This window comes from Coffea arabica, chromosome 8c (genome assembly GCF_036785885.1).
Source record: "Coffea arabica cultivar ET-39 chromosome 8c, Coffea Arabica ET-39 HiFi, whole genome shotgun sequence".
NCBI lineage: Eukaryota > Viridiplantae > Streptophyta > Magnoliopsida > Gentianales > Rubiaceae > Coffea > Coffea arabica.
Window position 1 is genome coordinate 29,021,535 of NC_092325.1, and position 23,597 is coordinate 29,045,131.

Consider the following 23,597-nt stretch of genomic DNA (forward strand, 5'->3'; position numbering starts at 1 on the left):
GAAGAAATTTTGAAACTTGGAGGTTGAGGGTGAGAGAGAGCTGGCCGGCTATCTTTGGAGAGGAGAGAGAGTGTGGGTTCATCTAATTTGGCTTCCAAGAGAAGCTTCATTTGTGTGGCCCATAATTGTGCAAAAGTCAACTCTCACTAGTGCACGTACGCGCGCGATTCGGGCTCGATTCCTCTTGCGTTTGTTTCACTAGTGCACTAAACCTCTAATGCACTTATATTCATGTAAATATTATTCACTCTTAATTGTCCCAAAATAATGGTCTAAGTCTCTCAATTAAGCGCGCGCGTGAAAACGCGTATTTCCAATTTAGGCACGATAAGGTGAAACCTTCGAGAAATTCTTGTAACGATCGTACCACTAACTATCACTTGAGTACTTAAACCTAAAATTACCTATTTTAGGACCATTGTACATGTCTTTAATATTCCAAGCCTATTGTACTCTCAATCGGGTAAAATTTCCAAACACTATTCACTGTTCTCACAAACGCGCTCCCGGAAATTAATTTTTGAAACAAGTCACTTTAAAAATATAATGAAGCTATATTTCCACGTAATTAGGTTCAATAGGTCTAGAAAATAATACTCGGAATAAATGAACAAGTAAATAATTAAATAAGCTCAAAATAGGGTTTTAATAGGAGTTTTACGAGTCCTCACATGAGTCGAGTCTTAACTCCTCAAATCTCCAATAAATTTGTATCCATGCGTCTTTTGGAAAACTATCCACGCGTGAGTAGTATAAGCTCACTTAGAACTTATTCACCTTTAATTCTCGATTAACTTTTCTTAATCTGCTATTGTCCGTTCTTAATTTCCCCAGGATAATCATACTCTCGAATATAATATCACCTTGAAACACATTATTTCTCACCTAAACAATCCTCCGAAAATTGAAGTTGTTAACGGGGTGTTTTAAAAGCATAATAAAGACATTATTCCATACGAATGGATTTAAAATGGTCGTAATAAATTATTTGGGGAAAACAGGTGGATAAATACTTAATTAAACCATTAATATTCGATAAAAAAAAAATTTTCGGGTCCTCACATAGTATCCCCTAATACACTTGTCTAATAATCCCCTCATACACTTGTCTCCTCATTTTATTTATTTATTATATATTTTCCAAAAACAATTTAGGTAAACAAAAATGTTATCTCCTAATTGCAAATGCATTGCACAATTTTCATTTATCTTAAAGAAATTGAATCAAAAAGGATTAAAGACAAATTTTAAATTTTTGGTGAGAATTTTTCCTATTCAAAATTTTAATGTAAAAATATCTTAAAAATTAAAAATTATGAACTTAATTTATAAAAATAAATAAAAATGAACACTACTATCATTTAATTAATTAAATAAAATAATAAATAATTAAATTAAATTAAAAATTAAAATTTTGGTGTCTACACACACTAGTGTCCATAAAGTAACATCCTTTAGCAGAATATAAAGATTTTTTTCCTTGGGTCATCTCTATTGCTCGTCCCCAAGGTGACCCTCACCAGCGTTGATAGCCCCAACTCCCAGATCATCGTCGATGTCGTCCTAACCTCCTACTCCATCTTCTTCTTAGTTATCATCTTTAGGTATGTTCTCTAGTAGTTCCTCCTCAAGGTCATACTTTGGTTCACTCTCTAACTTACCATCGCTATCTGGTCACAAGTGAGGCCAACTAGGCATCTCAAGTGCAAGCGGAATGTGATTATGTATCGAATTCATAACATGCTACCTTCTCTCTTCATACTTCGCTGCTAGAGTCTGATAAGCATCATCACGTTCCTCGAGTAAGGTAGTCGTCTCCTCAAAGCCCTTTTGCCACATATCAGGCAATGCCTTCTGCATGTCCTTTTCTACCCTAAGATGATTAATCTCCTCACATAGGCGGTTAGCCTCCTCACACAAAGCTTCATTACTTTGCCTCGTATGCTCTCTAGACACAATCAAGGAAGCTATTTCGTGCGTCTAATTAGCTACACGGTTTGCTAAGGTCTCCGCCTTCCTAGTTCTATCAGTGACTCGCTCTAGTTCCTCAAGGTACATGTCTCTGTAAAACCTCTACTTCTTCCTAAGATGGGTCACGTCACATCCTGTCAGGTGGATTGGGCAATCACAATCTTGATTCTTGACATGCACTGGGTTAGCCATTTTCCTATAAGAGTAAAACATATTATTAATAATGTTCTCAGCCTATATCACATGCCCAATCCTGTCAAGCCTAATTTCCTACCCAATAAAAAATATCCCAATATATGGAACAATCGTTGGATTCAACAGCTCAGTTAGAGGACAACTGGGCCAGTTAATTTCTAGTGGGCCTCGCACCAGTCCTAATAAATAATATCCGAATATATGGATCAAATGTTCTCAATTTCTTGATCCAGTGGGCCATTTAAAATATCATTGGGCCTCGCACCAGGCCCAATAAATAATAACACTAGGCCCATCATTTGCCTAGTATGTAATTTTCCTACCAACCAATCAAAACCTAAGTGCTGATGCCACTAAAAATGTCACACCCCTAGCCCACACGTGCTAGTCATGAGACATCCGCCGTATTTCTCAAGTCTCACTCTCGAAGTATAAGGCAACATAAAACCAGAAAGACTAACTAAAATGAAATAGCATTAATGAATCCTATTATAGTGCGGTACAAATTTGAATTAGAAACAACTCATAATTAACTAAGGAGTCCATATTCTCCACATCAAATAAAGATAACACATACAAGCATCAACTATTATAAAACAACCAAGTACTACCATATTACTATCTCTTATCAACTAAGAATCCAGTAGAAATCATCTTTGGGGTCTTCAACATAGACTAACTCATAATCTCCAAAATCTGCAAAAGTGGTAAAATAAATGGGTTAGGCGATATTCGCTTAGTAGGCAGCAATTACTCCTGTATTGGACCATGTGATTATAGCATTACATATATCAAAGCATTTTCACACACATCGCACGCAAGATTATTCAAATCAAAATTTAATTGGTAACGTATAATATTCATGAGTGACAATGGCAATTTGTAGTTCACAACATTCATAATCATACATAGAATTAGTAAGAAGGTAAAACATTTCATATTAGCTCATAACAAGTACATGCAATATCCATTTTTTGAGTACTCAATCTACAGATTAAACATGTTTCTAAGAAGACAACCTAGAGGTATCTAGAATACTGCTTAATCACATAACATAAGCCAATCGGCCAAACTCTATACCGACTTCCATGACTAACATGACATAACATACCAGCACTATAGCTCCTACTATCTATTTCATGATTGTTAAGAGCTTTTCTTATCATAAATTCATTTTAGAAGTCACATGCACATTTCTTTCATTTTACAAAACATGCCACTCACATTGTAATTTTTAGGGTATCAAAACATATCAAATAGATTACATGATCCATTTGAATATAACAAAATAAAACTCGCCATTAGGAAAATTTCACATTTAATATTTGAAAATTTAGAGGGATAAGCACCACCTACCTTTAACTGATTGCTCAAGTGGAACTATTTTAGGACTTCTTAAACTTGTTTCGGACCTATCAAATATATAAGTGTCTTAATTAGTTGATATTTCTTACATCTATATATATATAAGATTTGAGTAACCTTAAAATTCATGTCTGGACAACTATATAAAGTATGGAAAAAGTTTATAAAATGGAAGTTTCTATTTGTGAAAAATTTCTTAATTTGGAAAGCTCCTCTTATAAAGTTTCCAAATTTAGAAATTTTTTCTTTCACATTAGCTCCCCGAAAATAATTATTCATAATAATATTTATTTCATTTTATTATTATTATCTTTATTATTATTTTCTTTTCTTTTTATTTATATTTATTTTATTTCCATTTATATTTATATTTTGTTTATTATTGTTATTATTATTTTTAAATTATAATGAATGTTTGTTTAAATATCTACGACTTCTTTTACCCTTCATATATTTACCTAATAATACTAGGTTAATATGTCTTAGACTTCTATTAAAGTATCTTGGACTTAATTAAAGCATAAGCCTTAATAACTTAATTTATAGTCCAAAACTAAATTAAGTTGGGTTTTGATGTTTAATAACCATGATAACCCACATAAGATGGACTACTCTTATACATGAGATTAGTTAATTAAAAGTTTACTAAGCCTATAATTTACTTACGGCCCAATTATACTTGCATTTCTTTTTTTTTTTTCTACTTGCCATGGTTAATATCGGCCCAAGGTCATTTAGCCCAAACATTTCTTTTGTTGTCTTCTAATCTTAGCCCAATATTAAATTAAGGGAGAATTGTAATTTTAGGCCTCAATCTATAGTGTATGCCCGAAATTATCCCCAATCTATTTCGAAATCAATTTTGGTCCCCAATCTATTCAATTTTGTGCTAAAGTGGACAATTGACGGAATCTCTTCAATTTCAATCGGAACTAAGTCACGTGAGATCACGTGCCGGCACCTAAAACCCCTTTTTCAATTTTTTTAATTTCTAAAACACGTTTTTTCTAGTGGTTTGGCTTTTGGCATGGACACTCATGTCCCTTCAGCCAGATCAATCTCCTCCTCGCCAATTCTTTTTCAATCAAAACTCTGAATTCGAGATCCCAAGGCCAAACCCACCACCCGTTGTGCTAGGCGAAAACCAAGGCAAGATCTCCTTGGTGCATCCAATTCAGCTCAAGCTTTCTCTAGCACCTCGGGATGGTTGAGCAAAAGAGACAAGGCCCATTCTATAGTCACCGATGAAGTGTCTGTTCCAACTATAAGCATGACCTACTAATAATATACTAGTGGTTCAATTGAGTGCTCATTCTAGTTCAATGGTGAAGAATGATTAATAGGGAAAGAATATACTTACTAGTATAATCCCTTTGATGATTTGGTCTGTATAATCCCTTTGATTTCCAATTATTATCATCCACTCTTCTCTCTCGGCTGCTTGCTTGCTTGCCTGCTTATGAAGTAGTACTGCTGCTGCTCCTGTTGTTTGTGCAAGAGAGTTGAACTGGGTCCGTCTCTCGTGTTGATTGCGGATTATCTCCATTACTAATGGAGGCAAGAACGAGACTTGGACTTGGAGGCCAAGCTTACTCGTGCTATGGGTTCTGGGAATTGGAAGGCGGCGGCCAACATGAGGAGTAATTTGGATTGTGAGATTACCCTTTTCATGTCTTTGTTTAATAAGACAAAAGGCAAGAGAATGCTGAAAATATATTAAAAAACGTGTTTTAGAAATTAAAAAATTGAAAAAGGGGGTTTAGGCGCCGGCACATGATCTCACGTGACTTAGTTCCGTTGAAATTGAAGAGATTCCGTCAATTGTCTACTTTAGCGCAAAATTGAATAGATTGGGGACCAAAATTGATTTTCGAAATAGATTGGGGATAATTCCGCACATACACTATAGATTGGGGATCAAAATTACAATTCTCCCATATATTAATTTCAACCCAATATCCAACTTAACAAAACCCATAAATAATCCAACTATAATTTGACCCAATTCCATTTCCTCCAAACCCAACCCAAAAGAAACAAACCGATCCGAGTCCACTTCTAAATACCCTACCCTGTCCACATTATCCAACTTGGTTTCTTGACCTGACTAACACAATAGGTCTTCTTCTTCCTCCTAATTTTACAAGACTCTTTTTTCTTTCTCCAAAAACCCTAAATTCCAAAACTTAATCCCAAAACTTCATCACCAATATCATCATCATCCTCGCATCTTCACCCCTATTGCCGGCGATTTCAACCGCTGGCCTGCTCGTCTTGCAACGGCATGGTAGTAGCATTAGCAGTCGCTACGGTGGTTGCTTGCTACTGCAGTGGCTGAGCGCCGCTGTCAGCAAACCCTCATTTTCCCTTATAATGCTGAAGCTTCAAGCTCAACAGAGGTGCACTATATATACATATATATATATATATATATATATATATATATATATATATATATATATATATATATATATCATTTCCAGTAATAGATTCATAACTTGTGAAGAATTGATTTCAATTTTTTTTTTTTGCTTCAATCGAATCAAGTTTTTGTCGACCACATAATTTACCCTAGGATGAATTTGTTTTCCTAAACCAAACATGAATCTCTCGAATTTTCATGACAACAAATAGATATCTACATATATATATATATATATATATATATTCATACATGTATGTTAAAATCATCAAAATAATACTTGAAATTGACAAAATTTAAAAGAAAAGTTTTAGTGTTTGTTGGAAACTTACTGGTATGAGAACTTGAAGTTGGCTTTCCTATCTAGTGCTTGCTTGTTCAACACCAACATTGTTTTCTTCTTCTATGACAACTTCAGAAAGATTTTGTTCTAATACGATAAAGAGAAGAGAAAGGAAAATGATGTTCCTCCTTGTTTATCAAATAAATAGTGATAAGCTATAACTACCGGACAACTTCTCCCCACTAACTACCCCACAAACATGTTCCGTAGTTGGGACTACCATTATCTCATCTCTCTATTTGTCTCTTTACGCCCTAATAATTTCCCTTAAACTTGCTATCTTTCTTTCACGTTTTTACTGTTATAAGGATTAACATTAATTAATGATTAGGGAAAAATAATGGTTATTACATCATACCTCTGGGTCCTAGACCATACACTAAACAACTCTTGTGAGTGCATCAACATGTCATTTGTGTTCATGAATTCATGTTGCTTTTGTAGCTCAATGCTCATGGATGCAAGTATGATGCAAATAGCTGTATCATTGTCTGTATGATGCTTGTCGAACTATTCAACTCTAGCTATAGGGACAATAGGGATGGGCGGCTCCAATAGGAGTGGAGTATCAAGAACATATACTCCTTTCATACTTGAGAACAATTCTCAAGTTACATCGCTATCCAAGATGTTAGGACCACTTAAATTCCAATTGTCAAGGATAGCACGCAAACTCAAGTTACTTATTCTACAATGAACTAAAATAAATATTGCTATTTATGTAAACAAAATCATGAAAATGACATAAAAATAAATTTTGGTTTTGCTTGCATTATTTTATCACAGATCCATAACCCTCAAGTATAGATTTGGAAATTCATAATTCCTAGTGGTTAGAATTGCATTTAGTTATTTTGATATTGATTGCACTCAACAAACTAAAATAATTTTAATAGGTAAATACTTTTTACTGATTACAACATTTGCAACTTCTAGATATTTGAGTTATTAACTCTTGATAAATCACACCATATGTGTCAGCCAACCTTTGCCTCTAAAATTTTATGACCTTGAATGTACTCAACAAGTCATAGATTTTAGTTAAGTTTTACCTATTGTTCTGAAATCTCATCTCATAGTAAAAACTCCTCATGGTAAAGTAACATTGAGTGTACTCAACAAGTTGACTTGAATATGATTGTATTTTTACTATAATAATGGAAGGCAACTTTGATCTTGACTTAATATTTCAATTTGAGGGAATTTAGACATGTTTTATTTGCAATCGGTCTCATCTTATGAAGTATAGCATGCATATTCGTTCATCAATATAAATAAATAAACATAGTATAAAATAAACTACCAGAGATTATGATTATCGACTTTTTCTAGATTAGACTTTTTGACCAAAAAGGAAACTGGATAGTCAAACTAAAGGATTAAACATCTCTATGTCCTATACTCCTTTTGTATAACTACCATGGTGGAGTTGGTGCCATCTTCTTCTCAATTGTACATTACAAATGTAAATTCTAATCTATACATTTAGATTCTCCACTTTATAATTATTGAGAGAAATCTTGAATTACATTCAAGAGGAGTGAGATGAGAAAATAATTTATATAGAGAATCTCAGAGAAAGGAAAGATAAGTATGTCCTATTTCAAAAATACCAATAGACCAAACCATACATACATTTAACCATTCACAATCATGTTGATTTTAAATAAGGGTCCGTTTGGATAGCAAGAATTTCAAATAAAATTTTAGATTTTGTTTTGCTTGCATCATACACACAATTTTCAATCACCTTTTTATCTCATATATCACATCACAAAAAGTGCTACAGTAATTTTTTCAAATAACTTCTTATCCAAACGGAATGAGTCACTTTCCCCTTTTTTAGAATTATTTGAAAAGGAATTGTGGTAGTTCTAATAATTTGGAAATCTCTATTTTGATCACATTAAAACATAGTAATTGTCCCCAAATTATCTTCAAAATCCAAACTTAGTAAAATAAAAATAGAAACCTATGTTCCTTAGGAAGTCATATTTCTTAAGGAATCATAATTAGTTTCCAACTTCACTTTAATTTCTGGTGAACTACGGATATGAAATATCAACCCGGTTGACGGAGAGTCATCGCGGGGAGGTATACGAATGATATCGGCAAAATGTGGAACTTAGCTCCTGAGAGCTACCATATCCTTGGATTGTTTTTTTGGTTACATTTTGTTGGCATTATTAATTACTTGCAATTTATTACTTGAATTGTTACTTGGGCTTGTTACCTGAGCTATGTGGCTGCATGTGTGTTCTTGGCCTCACGAGCGTTTTGCTCACCCTGTAGATTTGTTTTCCTTAACAGGATTGAACTTGGCGAGGTATCGAAAAAACCTTCCTAATACGCTTTTGTTTAGGGTTTCTATTACTTTTGACTATGTCTTGGATTTTGAGTTGTATTTTTGGAATGCGAATGTAACTTTTGGGGCATGATGTATATTTGGGATTTATGATGGTTGTTGAACACCCGATGTGGGGGTTGGATAACGGATGACTTTTATTAAACTTGAATGCTTCCGCATTTATTGTATCTAAGTTATTGACCGTATTGTGTAGTCCGGTAATAAGTTTGAATGGAATTGCTTGAGTCCTGACGAGAGTTAGACAGGCGTCCCGCGGATACCCTTTGGTTCGTGTTAGGGAGAAGTGGGGGCGTCACATTTAACACCTATGAATATAATAAGATGATAAAGTTTTAATAAATTTACATCTGAGACACAAGAAATAATAAGAGTAAAAGCCTAAACAAAATGAGAAATAATATAATAATAAAAATGACAAAATTAGTATAACAATTAATATAAGAAAATCAGTATGATCTAGATTTTTTCCCTTGGGAGATTGTTCATAAGAATAGGATCCAATAATTATAAATGAAAATCACATGCATGTATAATCTATTGTATAATTTAAATTAAATTTAGTTCACCTATAAAATGGTCCTAAAATAATTAGTACACTATGATATATGTTATTTTAACAACAAATTTTTGTTTTTACTAAAAGTCTGAAATATCCATGACATATGTATGAGGGATATTTTACCATATTTGTATCTCACATCTAATCATGAAAGTTAATTTGAGAAAAACTATTTTTGACAATAGAATTATTTTGAATTTAACCAACAAGTTGAGATTTTTTAAACAATAAAAGTGAAATATTTTGGGAACTTAGTTGTTTGTTTTCCCATAATTAAAAATTTTAAATATGACAAACTATTCTTACATATTTTATAAGGTCATATGCAAAAAAAAAAGTTTTCATAGTATATTTAAAATGCTTCAAACATATAACATTTATAAATGATACGTACAATTGTAAGTTTCTTTAAGTAAAATAGTAAATTTATGCCACAAACTATTAAGTTTTGATGATTAACCAAATTTACTATTCTATCAACAATATTTACTATTAATCTATAAAAACTTACTATTACTTGAACCAAACTTACTCTCCAAAAACTAAGTTTTAGATATAGAGTAGTATTTTACTTCAAAAAAAAAATTAGTTCCATATTTATTCAAGTTTACTTTTTGAGACATAAAAGTTATTAATATATCGAGTTAACTTACTATTTTTCATGCAAAACTTACTAACCAAAGTTTTCGGTACTATTTCATTTAGATGACCAGTACAACAGGTAATCAAATGGTCGCTAAAAGTATTTTTACCTGCTATATCATGTAAAAATAGTTTCGTTACTATAACTATCGTTACTTCAGACTTTTCCTACAATTCTAATCTATACATTTAGATTCTCCACTTTATAATTATTGAGAGAAATCTTGAATTACATTCAAGAGGAGTGAGATGAGAAAAGAATTTATATAGAGAATCTCGGAGAAAGGAAAGATAAGTATGTCCTGTTTCAACTATACCAATAGACCAAACCATACATACATTTAACCATTCACAATCATGTTGATTTTAAATAATTGGGTCCGTTTGGATAGCAAGAATTTCAAATAAAATTTTAGATTTTGTTTTGCTTGCATCATACATACAATTTTCAATCACCTTTTTATCTCACATATCACATCACAAAAAATGCTACAGTAATTTTTTAAAATAAATATTTCAAATAACTTCTTATTCAAACGGAATGAGTCACTTTCCCCTTTTTTAGAATTATTTGAAAAGGAATTGTGGTAGTTCTAATAATTTGGAAACCTCTATTTTGATCACATTAAAACATAGTAATTGTCCCCAAATTATCTTCGAAATCCAAACTTAGTAAAATAAAAGTTGAAACCTATGTTCCTCAGGAAGTCATATTTCTTAAGGAATCATAATTAGTTTCCAACTTCACTTTAATTTCTTTTATCACCAAGTTTCCAGAACATTTGTTATTTTTAAATAACACCTTTTCATCATCTAATAATAAAAAAACTTGGATCAAAACATGGTTAAAATTTAACAAGATCATGCCAAAAACTATGTTCATCGAAGATCACATAAACATGTGATTTTCTTCCAAAAATTTCTAGCCAACTTAATTTGTAAAATTCAACCTTATTAGTTATTTAAAAATAAAAATTTTGGCCAAAAAATTATTTCATTATTTAAACAAAACCAGCCAAATTGAATAACTTAAAAAATCTATAAAATTTAGCCAATGAAAAACTAATTTACTCTAACTATTCATCAAGCTGCCGACCCTCAGTCGTAGAAATATGTCTCATAACCTAGACATGAATCTCGCAAACTGCAAAGATGCAGAAAAAACTAAAACATCTCAACGTCCATGCATTTCTCCTCTCCTTCCCACAAATTCTTTGTGTGCTGATTCTACCATCGCAAATTGTCAGTGCACAGAAGAACACAACAATTCCCGTGAATGTGGGAGTGGTTCTAGACATGGATACATGGATTGGAAAGATGGGGTTGAGCTGCATCTCCATGGCTCTTTCAGAGTTCTATTCCTCCCATAGTGACTACAAGACTAGGATTGTCCTCAACAACCGGGACTCGAAGAAAGATGTGGTTGGCGCTGCAGCTGCAGGTAATGCTTTCTGTTCTTTCAATCTCCGGCCCAGATTCCAATTTAGCAACATATCGTTGTACACTAAACTTCTCGCAAGCAAACTCGTTTCCAACATCTGTTTCAGCATGGAAATTTGCTTGCTTACGAGGTTTAGGATGTGAGAGGGAGGAAGAAATAAGGAGAGGTGGAATAGTTAGAACTAGACGTTTTATCTTTAGATGACAAAACAAGACCACTAACAATTTAGTAGATTAGCTCTTCCCCATCGGCAAGTTTTACCGGATCAACATCAACTATTGGACGAGCCTATATAAGATTAAAGGGTCCATTATTTTTCACATCATATACAATTTCCATTGGTCCCGATTTCACCAACAATTTTAAACTGAAAGCTAACGCACCTTTCTACGAAACATCATTTGATTATAACGCGCCTCCTCCGTCGCAGTTTTCTAGTTTTCTTTTTATATTTCCCTCTGTTATTACATGCAGCGATATAAAAATGGAGTAAAAATAAATCTCCAAACCCCTATTTTCTATCCTCTCAATTCTCCGAAAGAAATAAACTCCACCCCTCCCATTTCTCATACACAAATCTGCAACCTTGAGGAACTAATCAGCGAAAAGAGAGTTGGAGGAGAATTGTAATAATAAAAATCTCTAGACACTTTTATCTTGTGAATGGGTTTGTAATTAGAACATAAGATAACTTTTCTCGTTGGAATTTTTTATGTAATTTTTTTCAGAAGGTATTCCCAAACACTCGGGCTTGTTGCAAAGTTCTGTGGCATTGGCTTGTGTATTGAATTTCTGGTGAAGTTGCAGTTCTAATACTCATTTGTTGTTTGAGTTGATGAGTTATCTGTTCTACATTGAGTTAATCATTCTGTTGAGTGTGGGTACAAAATGCCAGGATGACAGAATGTTATGCCCATTACCTGTTCGATAAACTGCGTAAAAGAATAGCTTTAGTAAAGCTAAAACGAATTATTCTGTCTTGATCCCATTCCCACTTTTACGTTCCTTGTTGATAAAATTTGACACTTGGGACTCATTAATTATCTAGTTGGCAAGTTGACATTGGTTATTGAGATTCCTCATTGATAAAGCGTGCCCCATCACCGTCAGAATGGAAACGCGCATGATTGTTTGTTATGTACGTGTAAATTTTCACCATATTACACATGCTAACCTGAACTTCATATTATACTGAAACTAATTGCTTTAGAAAAAGTAAACAATTAGGCTGTTGACTGAAGTATTTGCTAAAGGTCTTCAGCCAGCGCAAAATTTTGCGTCTAGAAGTGTCTATCGCATTTGCTTTTAGGCCTGTCATTTCCATTTTTGCCGCTTCTTTGTAGAAAAATTTTTATCCATCGAATTAGTACATTTCATCAGTACATTTGGGGAAAAAAAATTAGTACACTTCATCAGTAAAATGACATTTGGGAAACTGCAATTTGAGGACCAACTACTTTTCCTCCACACGGCTAGTTGAATATACGAAATAGTTTACTATTAGGAAAAAATTGTTCAAAATGTTTCTCACATTTTGTCGAATAAATTTTTTGGTCATTCACTTTTCAAATGTTATTTTGCGTCCTTTACAAATTGAAGTTAATAAATTTTAGCCTCAATCTAAGTTTTTGACCACTTTTTAGTCTAAAATCACTACATGATTTGATTCCCATGCAATCATTTTTTACGTACAAAAAAGTCATATCGCACTTTTTTAGTGGTAATTGAATATGGATTAGATTGATTCCACAATTTTAAGGGAAAATAAATATGATTCAGATTAGATTCTACTATTTTAGGGAAAAATGAATATAGATTGTGTTATTTGTTTAATTACAAATGGGATCTAATTTTTTCATCCTAGAAAAAATGGTTGAAAACTTAGGTTGGGACAAAGATTTACTGACTTGTTTTTGTTAGGGACGTAAAGTTATTAGTTTAAAAATGAAACTAAAATAATTCATTTGACGAAAGATGAGAGATATTTTGAATGATTTTCCCTTACTATTACTTAACGATTTGATTGGAATAAAATTGGTCTAAGAAATATGTTTTGACTTTGTTGAAGATTCCAATAAACATATTTTACTTTCACCACAAATACAATTTCTAATGAACTTTTTATATTCTCAATCACCTTTTTATCTCACATAAATCACATCCCAAAAAATACTACAATAATTATTGCAAAAAATATTTCAAATAATCTCCCATCCAAACATACTATTGACTTTGCAATAGACAAGTTGTAGTCATGTTTTCCCCCCTTTATTTATTTCTTTCCGTTCTTCTAGGCAAGTTTTACTATAGTAGTAAAGGGTACGTTAGAGGCTCCAAAATATATGCCTGGGGGCTATAACCGGGGATTTCAGGGAATGAAAATAGTTTGTTGTTTTAAATTAGAGCAAACTACACAGTGAACTTTCTTAGGTTTTCTTTGAAGTATCTATTTCAGCATTATACCCGTAAAAGAACGAAACTCTCCATGTATGAGTATATAAGTTGGTTATAGACCAGAAAAAAAAAAGGCATTTTAGTTACTTAACCAAATCCATGGACATCAATGACTTTTCACTCGTTCAATTTGGGTGGCAACGAGATGAATGGAGTACAAAGCAAAAAATTAACAATTGGAAGATGTATTGTGCTGACATTGATAGTTCGGGAGCACTTTGCAATCCAAAGAAAGTTCAAGGGGATAATTTGTAATTAATTCTTTGACTACAGTTTGTTCTAATCCATCTATCACATTGTAGAGCTAGGAATTCTACTTCTGATGTTAAGTTTCATTCCTACAAACAAGTAATCGTTCAGAATTTGTTTTGTTTTGTCTATTATGAGGCCATGTCCTGCTCTCATTTTTTGCAGGAATAATAGTCTAACCAACAATTACATGTTGCCTTCAAGTTTTCAGTTCTGGAAATGAGGATCCATGATTAGCACTGTTCTTTATCATACACCAAACCAGGAGCCCAATATGATATAAACGGAAATAATCTAGATCATCAAGTTGTTCATCTACAAATGGATCATTCTATTTTCAGTTTTGTTATGTTTTATTCTCATCACAAATTTAGCAGTTGCAGTTGCAAGCTGACATCTCTGTTCAAAAGTGAACTAACTAATTAATTAATTGTTCTTGTGCAAAATACAGCTCTAGACCTACTAAAAAATACTGAAGTGCAAGCTATCATGGGGCCGGTGTCATCAATACAAGCAGAATTCATAAATGATCTTGGAGATAAAGCTCATGTGCCCATCATCTCATTTTCTGCAACAAGCACATTTCTTTCACCACTTAGCAGTCCATACTTCATTCGTGCTACGCAAAATGACTCATCTCAAGTAAAAGCCATCAGTTCAATTGTCAAGGCCTTTGGATGGAGAGAAGTTGTGCCAATCTACGTTGATAATCAGCTTGGAGAAGGGATTTTACCATTCTTGACAGACGCCTTCGATGAGATTAATGCACGCATCCCTTATTGCAGTGCCATTCCTTCTTTAGCCACGGATAAGCAAATTGTTGCAGAGCTTCACAAGCTAATGACCATCCAGACTAGAGTTTTCATTGTTCATCTACTGCCCAGTCTTGGCTCTCGGCTTTTTGCTAAAGCAAAACAACTTGGAATGATGGGTGCAGGGTATGCTTGGATATGCACTGATGCCATAACAGATGAGCTTCATTCAATTGATCCTTCTATCATTGACACCATGCAAGGAGTACTAGGTGTAAGGCCTCATGTTCCTAATACTGCAGAGCTTCAAAGCTTCATTAAAAGATGGAAGTTGAAGTTTCAACAAAGCAATTCAGACATCGTCAATCCTCAATTGAATGTGTTTGGGCTATGGGCATATGATTCAATGACAGCACTCGCGATGGCAATAGAGGAAGCAGGAGTTTCAAACATTGGCTTTGATCAATTGTCAGATATCTCAGGGAACTCTACAGACCTTGAAAGTTTTGGTGTCTCTAGAAATGGTCCTAAGCTTTTGCAGGCAATATTAGGCACAGCATTTCAAGGCCTAAGTGGAGACTTCATTATAGTTGACGGACAACTTAAATCTCCAGTTTATGACATAGTAAACGTCATTGGTAATGGTGTAAAAGAAATTGGCTTCTGGACTGCAGATAAAGGAATTGTTAGGCAGATAAACCCTATAACTATAAAGAAACTGGGAACTATATTGTGGCCAGGTGACACTGCAACTCCTCCTAAGGGCTGGGCAAATCCAAAAAATGGGAAGAAGTTGAGGGTTGGTGTACCAGTGAATTCTCGATTTAGTCAATTTGTAAAGGTTACAAGAAACTCCCAGACAAATACAACCATGGTCGAAGGATATTGCATTGATATATTTGATGCAGTAATGGCTTTGGTACCATATGCTGTCCCTTATGAGTATGTTCCTTTTGCAACGTCAGATGGTATGAGTGCTGGAAGTTACGATGACTTGGTGTACCAAGTCTATTTAGGGGTAATGCCTCTCTCCCTCTTATACTAGTAATACATTTTTATTTCAGGCAACATAGAGATATCCATTTTGGTTGAACATAGACAACTACTTCTAAGAAGTTTTTTCTGCAAACAAACCATGCTTACTCACTCTAGTTTGCAGACATATTAAATATGGATGTCAATTTTCAATTTATGATGCTGCTGCAAAAGAAACAACAATGGTGAAAGACATCTATCAAAATTTACAACCTTTTGAAGTTTCGTCAACCTTTTCCACGAGAGACACACACTGAACCGTGCAAAGCATCATATAATAGCATATCACGCTTGCTAATAGTTATAGCTTGTCTGCTAAGTTCATGAAAGGCAGAGTCCTGAATCGTACTTCATGTTCATCTACCAGAATTTTGATGCAGTCGCTGGAGACATAGCAATCACAGCAAACAGGTCGCTGTATGTTGACTTTTCGTTGGCATATACTGAGTCTGGGATAGCGATGATTGTTCCCACAGACAACCAAAGTAGAAATACATGGATATTTTTGAAGCCACTAACTTGGGATCTTTGGCTGACAAGTTTTTTAGCTTTTATCACTATTGGTCTTCTTATTTGGGTTCTTGAACATAGAATAAATGATGAATTCAGGGGACCGCCTTTGCATCAAATTGGCACGATCCTCTGCTTCTCCTTCTCTACCATGGTTTTTGCACATCGTAAGTTTTCATCCTTCTCCACATTATTTTTTTCACATAGTAGCATGGAATTTTCTACTATGAAGAGGATGTATCACTTTCCTTCTTCCCTGTATTTTGGTAGTTTTGGTTTGCTATAATATTCATGCCCTATTGTCTTCACTTGGTAACTCCACATCTTTTAGAAAAAAAATTCATGAAATTGTAGGGAAAATCAACGTGTTTCTAAACTTACAAAATCATTTAATCTTGACTTTTTGTGTTGGGAGTTTACTGAAATTTCTTCTGTTATTTATTTATCTGTTTTTCATAGAGGAGAAGATAGTAAGTAATTTGGCCAGGTTCGTGCTGGTCATCTGGTTCCTAGTTGTGTTTATACTTACCCAGAGCTATACAGCCAGCCTTACAACAAGGTTAACAGTACAACAACTCCAACCAACTATAACAAGTGTAGATGAGCTCATCAAGACCAGGGCGTATGTTGGTTACCAAAATGCTTCGTTTCTTTCAAAAATTCTGCTTCAAATGGGATTTGATGAGTCTAGACTTGTAGCTTTCAACTCTTCAGAGGAATTAAATGATCTTTCTACCAAAGGGAGCGGAAATGGGGGCATTGCTGCTGTTTTTGATGAGATCCCATATATGAAGCTTATACTTGGCACATATTGCTCTAAATATACCATGGTTCAAACAACATATAAGACTGACGGTTTCGGATTTGTAAGCCACTGCTTTCACTGTTGCCTACTGATCTTATTCTACTTTCTTTCCCTACAAGTTTCACTCACTGTTTGTTTCCTGAATTTCATGACTAACAGGCATTTCCAATTGGATCTCCTCTTGCACCTGAAGTTTCAAGAGCGATCCTGAATGTTACACAGGGCTTTCAAATTCTTGAAATTGAGAAAAAATGGCATTTGGAAACATCCCGCTGCCAAGACTACAGCGCATCTTCCACTCCTGGCAGCTTGGACGTAGGGAGCTTTCGCGGCCTATTTTTAATCATGGGAATAACAGCTATTTCAGCTTTCATAATCCATTGGACAAGGTTCTTATACGAGCATTGAGCTTATTGGTCAACGATGAAGATTGAGAACCAGGCGTTTCATGCGGATCCATTCATAATGCAAGAATTATCCTACGTTTACATATTGGTAGCATTGTATAGAACTTTCCTTGTTAAAGTGGTCCTTCATATTTGATTAAACTATTTGTGGTTATGTAATGTTCCTTTTGTCCTCCTCCTTGTTTCATTTTCTTTTGTTTTTCAAGTCCATTTTCTATTCCATTCATCCATTCTTTCGTCCTACTAGCTTCCCACCCAACCCTGCTTGTTCTGGCAACCTACTATGTATGTAAAAGCCAAGCCATGTAGCCAATTAGCTTACAGATTTGCATGAGCCTTGAAGGTGAACACAAGTTACTTAAATCCGTTAATATTTTGATGGCGTGTTGAAAAAAAAGAATGTTTGTGGGGGTTAATTCGATAATTATTTGAGAATTGATTGACTATTCTCAACTTAAAGACTTACATGATGGAGGAGTAAGAAAACTTGTATTATAATTCGATAATTATTTGTATTATACTCTTGAACACTTGTCACCTTTCTTGTTATTGTGTTCGAAAATTGGGTCAGAGTAAGAAAACCATAGAGTCAGTTTTTGTTCATCTTTTCCAGCTGTGTAGAATTGGTTATTAATAAGTTTCTGTATCAAGCATTTGCATGTGTTGTGCTGCTGAATTCTTGGTTGAGGAGTTGGTCTTGATTATTTTTATAAACAGTAAAATACATTTACGATCCTGCGGTTTAGTGATTTTTCATATAACTCTCTCTAGTTTCAAAAGTTATATATAACCCATTCATAGTTTAGACTAAAGCGTCAAAATGATAGAAATGATTCTCTGTAACAGAACTCATAAAAATGTTAAAATTATCCTTGTTTGAAAATTCAAATGGCTGAAGTGACTAAAATATATAAACATATTATGCGTGATACTTTAACCCTGTATGATTTAATAGTTTACTATATAACCCCCTTATAGTTTTACATTTTACCATATTACCCTCTTATGGTTTAGTATTTTACCTTAATCCTTTTATGGTTTTCAAAAAATATGCATAGCCCCCCGTGGTTAATAAATAATTTTTAACTTCATATAGGGGTACTTTTGGCATTTCAGTGGACTCCGTTATGGAATGCAGATTTCGTCATTTTAACACTTTAATTTAAATCATGAGGAGATTATATATAACTTTTCAATACATAGAGAGGTTACGTGAAAAATCGCAAAACCGTAGGTGGTAAAGTGCATTTTACCCTTTTATAAATGATGGAAGCATGAACAATTATTAAAATCACAAGCACATATTTTTACAGCAGTCTCGCTATAATCAACAAGAAGCAGTTGCCAGAGCATCTTCAAGAGTTTACACATTGCTAAAATTTTTATTAGCCTTGTCTGCTTCACATCATATTCGGCATCCATCATATTCCCAAAGCACGCACCTTCAGGGTCTGTTTGTTTCGGGTGAAAATGTTTTCCAGGAAAATATTTTCCTAATTTCCCGTATTTGGTTGCACAAAAGTTACTGAAAACATTTTCCTATGTAAAATATTTTCACTCATCTTATGGAAAACAACTTCCCTTTCAAACTTACTGAAGTTGTTTTCCGAAATGCATGCGTCCCGCCTGTAGTATGTTCCAAACTTATTGAAAACATCTTATAGTATGTTCTTTTTTTTTTAGTATGTTCCAAACTTATTGAAAACATCTTGTAGTATGTTCTTTTTTTTTTTTAGTGTAAACAGGAGGACTCGAACACAAGACCTCTTCTTTACACTCCCTCCCTCGTACCACCCAACTCAACCCTCCCCCTAGCATATTCAAAATAAAAAAAAACCTCATCCTACTCATCCTATGCTAGTAATTAATTATGTATAATAGGGACATTCTTTTCTAGAGAAATTTTCAGCAGTGAGAGTGCAAGATATATGTTACAATAAACATTGCATGTGATTGATATTTGACACTAAATGGCCAGCAATTTATTTATTGCTTAAGGAGATATTTTTTATTCATATATACATTTCTCCAAGATTTTTTAAAGTTAAATAATGAGATAAATTTTCTTATTTTGTATGGGAAGAAGTATGTAGTTATAATGTGTAGAAAATAAAGATAGAGATAAAAGTGAAAATATTTCAAAAGTTAAACAAACACCAGAAAAATGAAGTAAGAAAATATTTTCAATAAGCTAACCAAACACCTGAAAATGATGAAAGGGAAATGATTTTCATGGAAAATTACTTCCATGAAAAATATTTTCTCAAGGAAAACATTTTACTTCCAACCAAACAGACCCTCAGTCTCACTTGTCACCCATCATTGTTCTGCCCCATCACCAACCTTTGAGGTGATCTCTAGTTCCTATGAGGTGGAGATGATGGCCTCTATCCATGTTTTTTCCTTCATCTTCTTTTGTAACATCACTTAATTCTTTATCCAATTTGATCCTTGTATGGTGATGCAACTCATTAGAAAATCAAGGTTTTTTTTTACAGTTAACATTAAAATTTTTTTTTTCTCACATTATGAAGAATTTCATTTTCTTGGGATATTTTGTGGTTTTAGTACTACTTGAGACATTAATGTTGTGAATAAAGTATATTTATAAGTAATTAGCGATGATATTTTGAGAACTAAAGTCTCTTTCTTTCTCAAATATGAGCTCACTTTTTTTGGTATTCTAAATTAGCTACTACTCAAGCTGATTACAGGCAATGAGAACAAGTTTTGTTTAGGAAATGCAATCTAGAAATCCATTTATGGAACTTAGATCCAAACAGATGGCTAATAAAATTACATTGCAATTGAGGGATGGTTTAGCATGTTACAGATTAAGTAGCCTCAATAACTAAAGTAGTAGTCTATGCTAATATAAAGATCTGACTTTATATTGTAATCTCATCTTGGCACTCTATTACTTCAAAAGAATTTTTTTATTAAGTATTTCTCTATCTAAGATCCCTTTTTGTTAATTTTCAGAATGTGGTTCATTTTCTATTTTATGTTGTTTGCTATCAGCACTCATGGTACTCTAGATCAACTTTTCTCTTTTTAAACAGAATAACATGTTATATGATATGGACTAAATGTGTGACAATAATACCATTGATAATATATAGTGGTTCCCTCTATTGTCGAAACAACTTGGAGATTCCACGAAGAACCTCTTAATAGTGTTGGTAAGACGGCTTTGGTCAAAGGATGCTCAACAACTATTAAGAGGTAGGAAAAGGAACAATATGACAATCGTCATTAGGTGTAAAAGAGGTGAACAAGTCACTGAGCTCATAATCCAACATACAAGAAACATGAAGTTCTCCATCGCGCATGATTGGCTACTCATTTGTGATTTTCAGTAAGAGAAAAGTTTTAAGGGGCATGGAAAATTAAATAGAGATTGAGTTTATCTCATAACCATGAACCATGAAATCACATGTATGTTCATCCTTATTGTCCTCATCCTACTACTCGAGCATATTTGTTAATCATCATAAAGATGACTACGGAAGCTGTCTTCGGAAGAGAATCCATATTTTTAAGCAATTGCTCAAACAATTTATGATGCAAGGATAAACAAATAAACAAAGATTGTTTGGCTAGGCATACAATAATTCGGCCAGTATTGGAAGAAAACAGTCAAGAAGAGTTTGCTTATGATATTGACTATCATTGACATACTAAATCAGGCCTAATAATCCTAAAAGTTTTCATATTATTGTTTAGCTGCTTTTTTTTAATCAAATTTAGTTTCAGATAGTTTTCTTATTTAGTAATTTGAGTATTGTATCAGGTGATATCATAGGTGGAACTAGAAAAATTCTTTTGAGGGGCGAACTCTAATTCAACTAAAACTTAATATATAATATAAAATATTTGTATTTGTTTATTTAAATTTATACATAATTTTTTTTCGAAATTTCAACTTTTCAAAGAAGAAAAGCTTGATTTTTCAGAACTTTTGGGGGGGGGGGGGAGGTTGGGCTCCCCGCTACCCTCTAATTATGCCTAACGGTGATATCTTATTGTGTTGGTTTCTTATTCATCCTTATAAGTAATGTATCATGTTATTGTGTTCAGTTAAAAAAGAATGAAAAATTGTGAGTCTTGTTCTTATAATAATAATATTATTATATTAGTGATATTATTCCTTTACTCCCAAACACTTTTTTTTTTATGTGTGTAAATTAACTTTCTTACATATTTGGTTGCGTTAATGTTGATCTCCATAATTTTCGAGTTAATTTTTAGAGCTATACGAGTATGGTAGCAACAAAAATTTGCTACACTTGTTTTTTACTCATCTATGTTTAGTTATTCTTATAAGAAGCTAATCTCATTCGAGCGCCTTGATATAGCTGCAGAGTCGAAAGTTGATTGCTATTAATTTCACCTTATCAATCACACTTCACCATGCAAGAAAGCAGAAAAAAGAGATTTCTTAAGAAACCTGACTTTCGCATTTTTGACGATTATTGGATGTTAAGGTTTACTTGATAGGGGATTGGGACAATTCAATCAAGTCTAATTAGGGTGCATTTGATTTTACAGAATTGGAATTGAATTGGAATTGAAATTCTATAGAATTAGAATACTATGAATTGGAATTCCAAAACATTGTAATTCTTTTGTTTGAGAAATGCATAGAATTGATACAGAATTCATTTCGAATCCCAAATTCTTTGTTTGGACGGGAGAAGAATTCATTAAGAATTAGAATTGTTTTCATCTAACATTTGTTTACATAAAATTTTTCTTTTTTCTTTTTCCTCTGTAGTAAATTTTTAACATTTAGCTAATTGTTACTAAAACTTCAAGGAAAAAACCAATTAGTGCCTTTAATAATTTATTTTTTCTTGCATTTAACTAATTGTTACTAAAGTTTTAAAGAAAAAGCTAATTAGTTCCTTTTCTAAAAAAAAAAATTCTTAATTAAATTATATTAAATAAAAACTAATTACATATTCTAGCTTAAAAAGTACATATTTATCAAGTTAAAACCTTGACATTTTTTTCTAAGTTAGGAACTTTAAATTTTAGAAAATTAAAAACCTACTCTATATTAAAGTATCAACTAACTGTCTCACCTGATCTTATGAAATTAAAATTGACAGTGCGATTATTAAAGTTATGAGCAAGAACATAGAGAAACATTGCAACTACTTCTTCAACTGTAATATTTATAGTATCCCTCAACCCACAATGCTCTCTTAAATTTGTACATAAAACAGTAAGACAATGTTTATTGAGTCGAAGTTGCTCTACATAAACTCTGTTGTGTCCATGGTAAAGACGACTTAGATATATTTCACGTGCTACTTTAAAGTCAAAATAAGGCTCTTTACTATATGCAAGGAAAAAACATTATCCAAAGAAATACAGAACAGGTAACAACAGAAGCTTCGTTGCCTGCATTATCTCCTATGTAAAGTATTTGACAAGTAACACTACAACACAAGGAAGAGTCACAAGTTTCTCTCAGGCTAAGGTAGAAGTTGTCACCACACTTGAACATGAAGGAAACGAGGTCAGGTAATATACATATGGCCACACCAAAAAGAGATTTAACACTTATTCACAAAGTTTGTAGCATTTTTTCTAAAAACCACAGCAGTTGACCACCATTTCCAACATCACTTCTTCAGAAGATTGCGTGAGGAGATCTTCTTGCAGTAGGGACTGGTGCGCAGAATTTCGCTGTAAGGACAAATTGCCTCAACTAATAAAGTACGGAGAGGCCCCTGATTCAGAACAACAAAAGGTGCATAATTCTGGATTCAGCTCATTGACAAATGAATGAAGAATTAATGTGGTTAACGTCAGCTAAAACTGAGAAATTCAATACAAGAAGCAACTTCTCCAGCATCAAAGAGATCTAATCATGAAATTTGTAAGTCTCCAATGTTTCTTCATACATTGATCCACCTTTTGGCAAGAGCTCAAAGGCAAGTCTCCCATGTCATTTTCTAACAAGTCTCCTTTACATTCCCATTTTTTTCTTTTTTGCCTTTTGCTCGTCTCCTTCTTTATCCATGTCAATATCCAAATTCTGCAATTCAAAATCATAACAACACTAAGA

The 23,597-nt window shown here is 33.4% G+C and overlaps 1 protein-coding gene and 1 long non-coding RNA gene across 2 annotated transcripts; one reads left to right on the forward strand and one right to left on the reverse strand.

Moving 5' to 3' along the window:
* Nucleotides 1–2,620: 2,620 nt before the first annotated feature.
* On the reverse strand, nucleotides 2,621–6,369 carry LOC140013618 (uncharacterized). The gene is made up of 2 exons (XR_011820441.1): nucleotides 6,286–6,369; nucleotides 2,621–2,862 (listed from the first exon to the last, which is right to left on the reverse strand). It is a non-coding gene; the product is annotated as an uncharacterized lncRNA (long non-coding RNA).
* Nucleotides 6,370–10,972: 4,603 nt separating this feature from the next.
* Nucleotides 10,973–17,691, forward strand: LOC113706615 (glutamate receptor 2.7-like). Its single transcript, XM_027228542.2, has 5 exons — nucleotides 10,973–11,306; nucleotides 14,461–15,779; nucleotides 16,164–16,473; nucleotides 16,766–17,172; nucleotides 17,271–17,691. The coding sequence occupies exons 1-5, from the start codon at nucleotides 11,018–11,020 to the stop codon at nucleotides 17,517–17,519; spliced, it is 2,574 nt and encodes an 857-aa protein (XP_027084343.1). The 5' UTR covers nucleotides 10,973–11,017; the 3' UTR covers nucleotides 17,520–17,691.
* Nucleotides 17,692–23,597: the final 5,906 nt, after the last annotated feature.

Coding starts and splice junctions, on each gene's coding strand:
- LOC113706615 (XM_027228542.2), top strand. CDS start 11,018: ATGCAGAAAAAACTAAAACATCTCAACGTCCATGCATTTCTCCTCTCC. Junction 15,780..16,163: donor TGTACCAAGTCTATTTAGGG/GTAATGCCTCTC, acceptor TTCATCTACCAG/AATTTTGATGCAGTCGCTGG. Junction 17,173..17,270: donor AGACTGACGGTTTCGGATTT/GTAAGCCACTGC, acceptor CATGACTAACAG/GCATTTCCAATTGGATCTCC.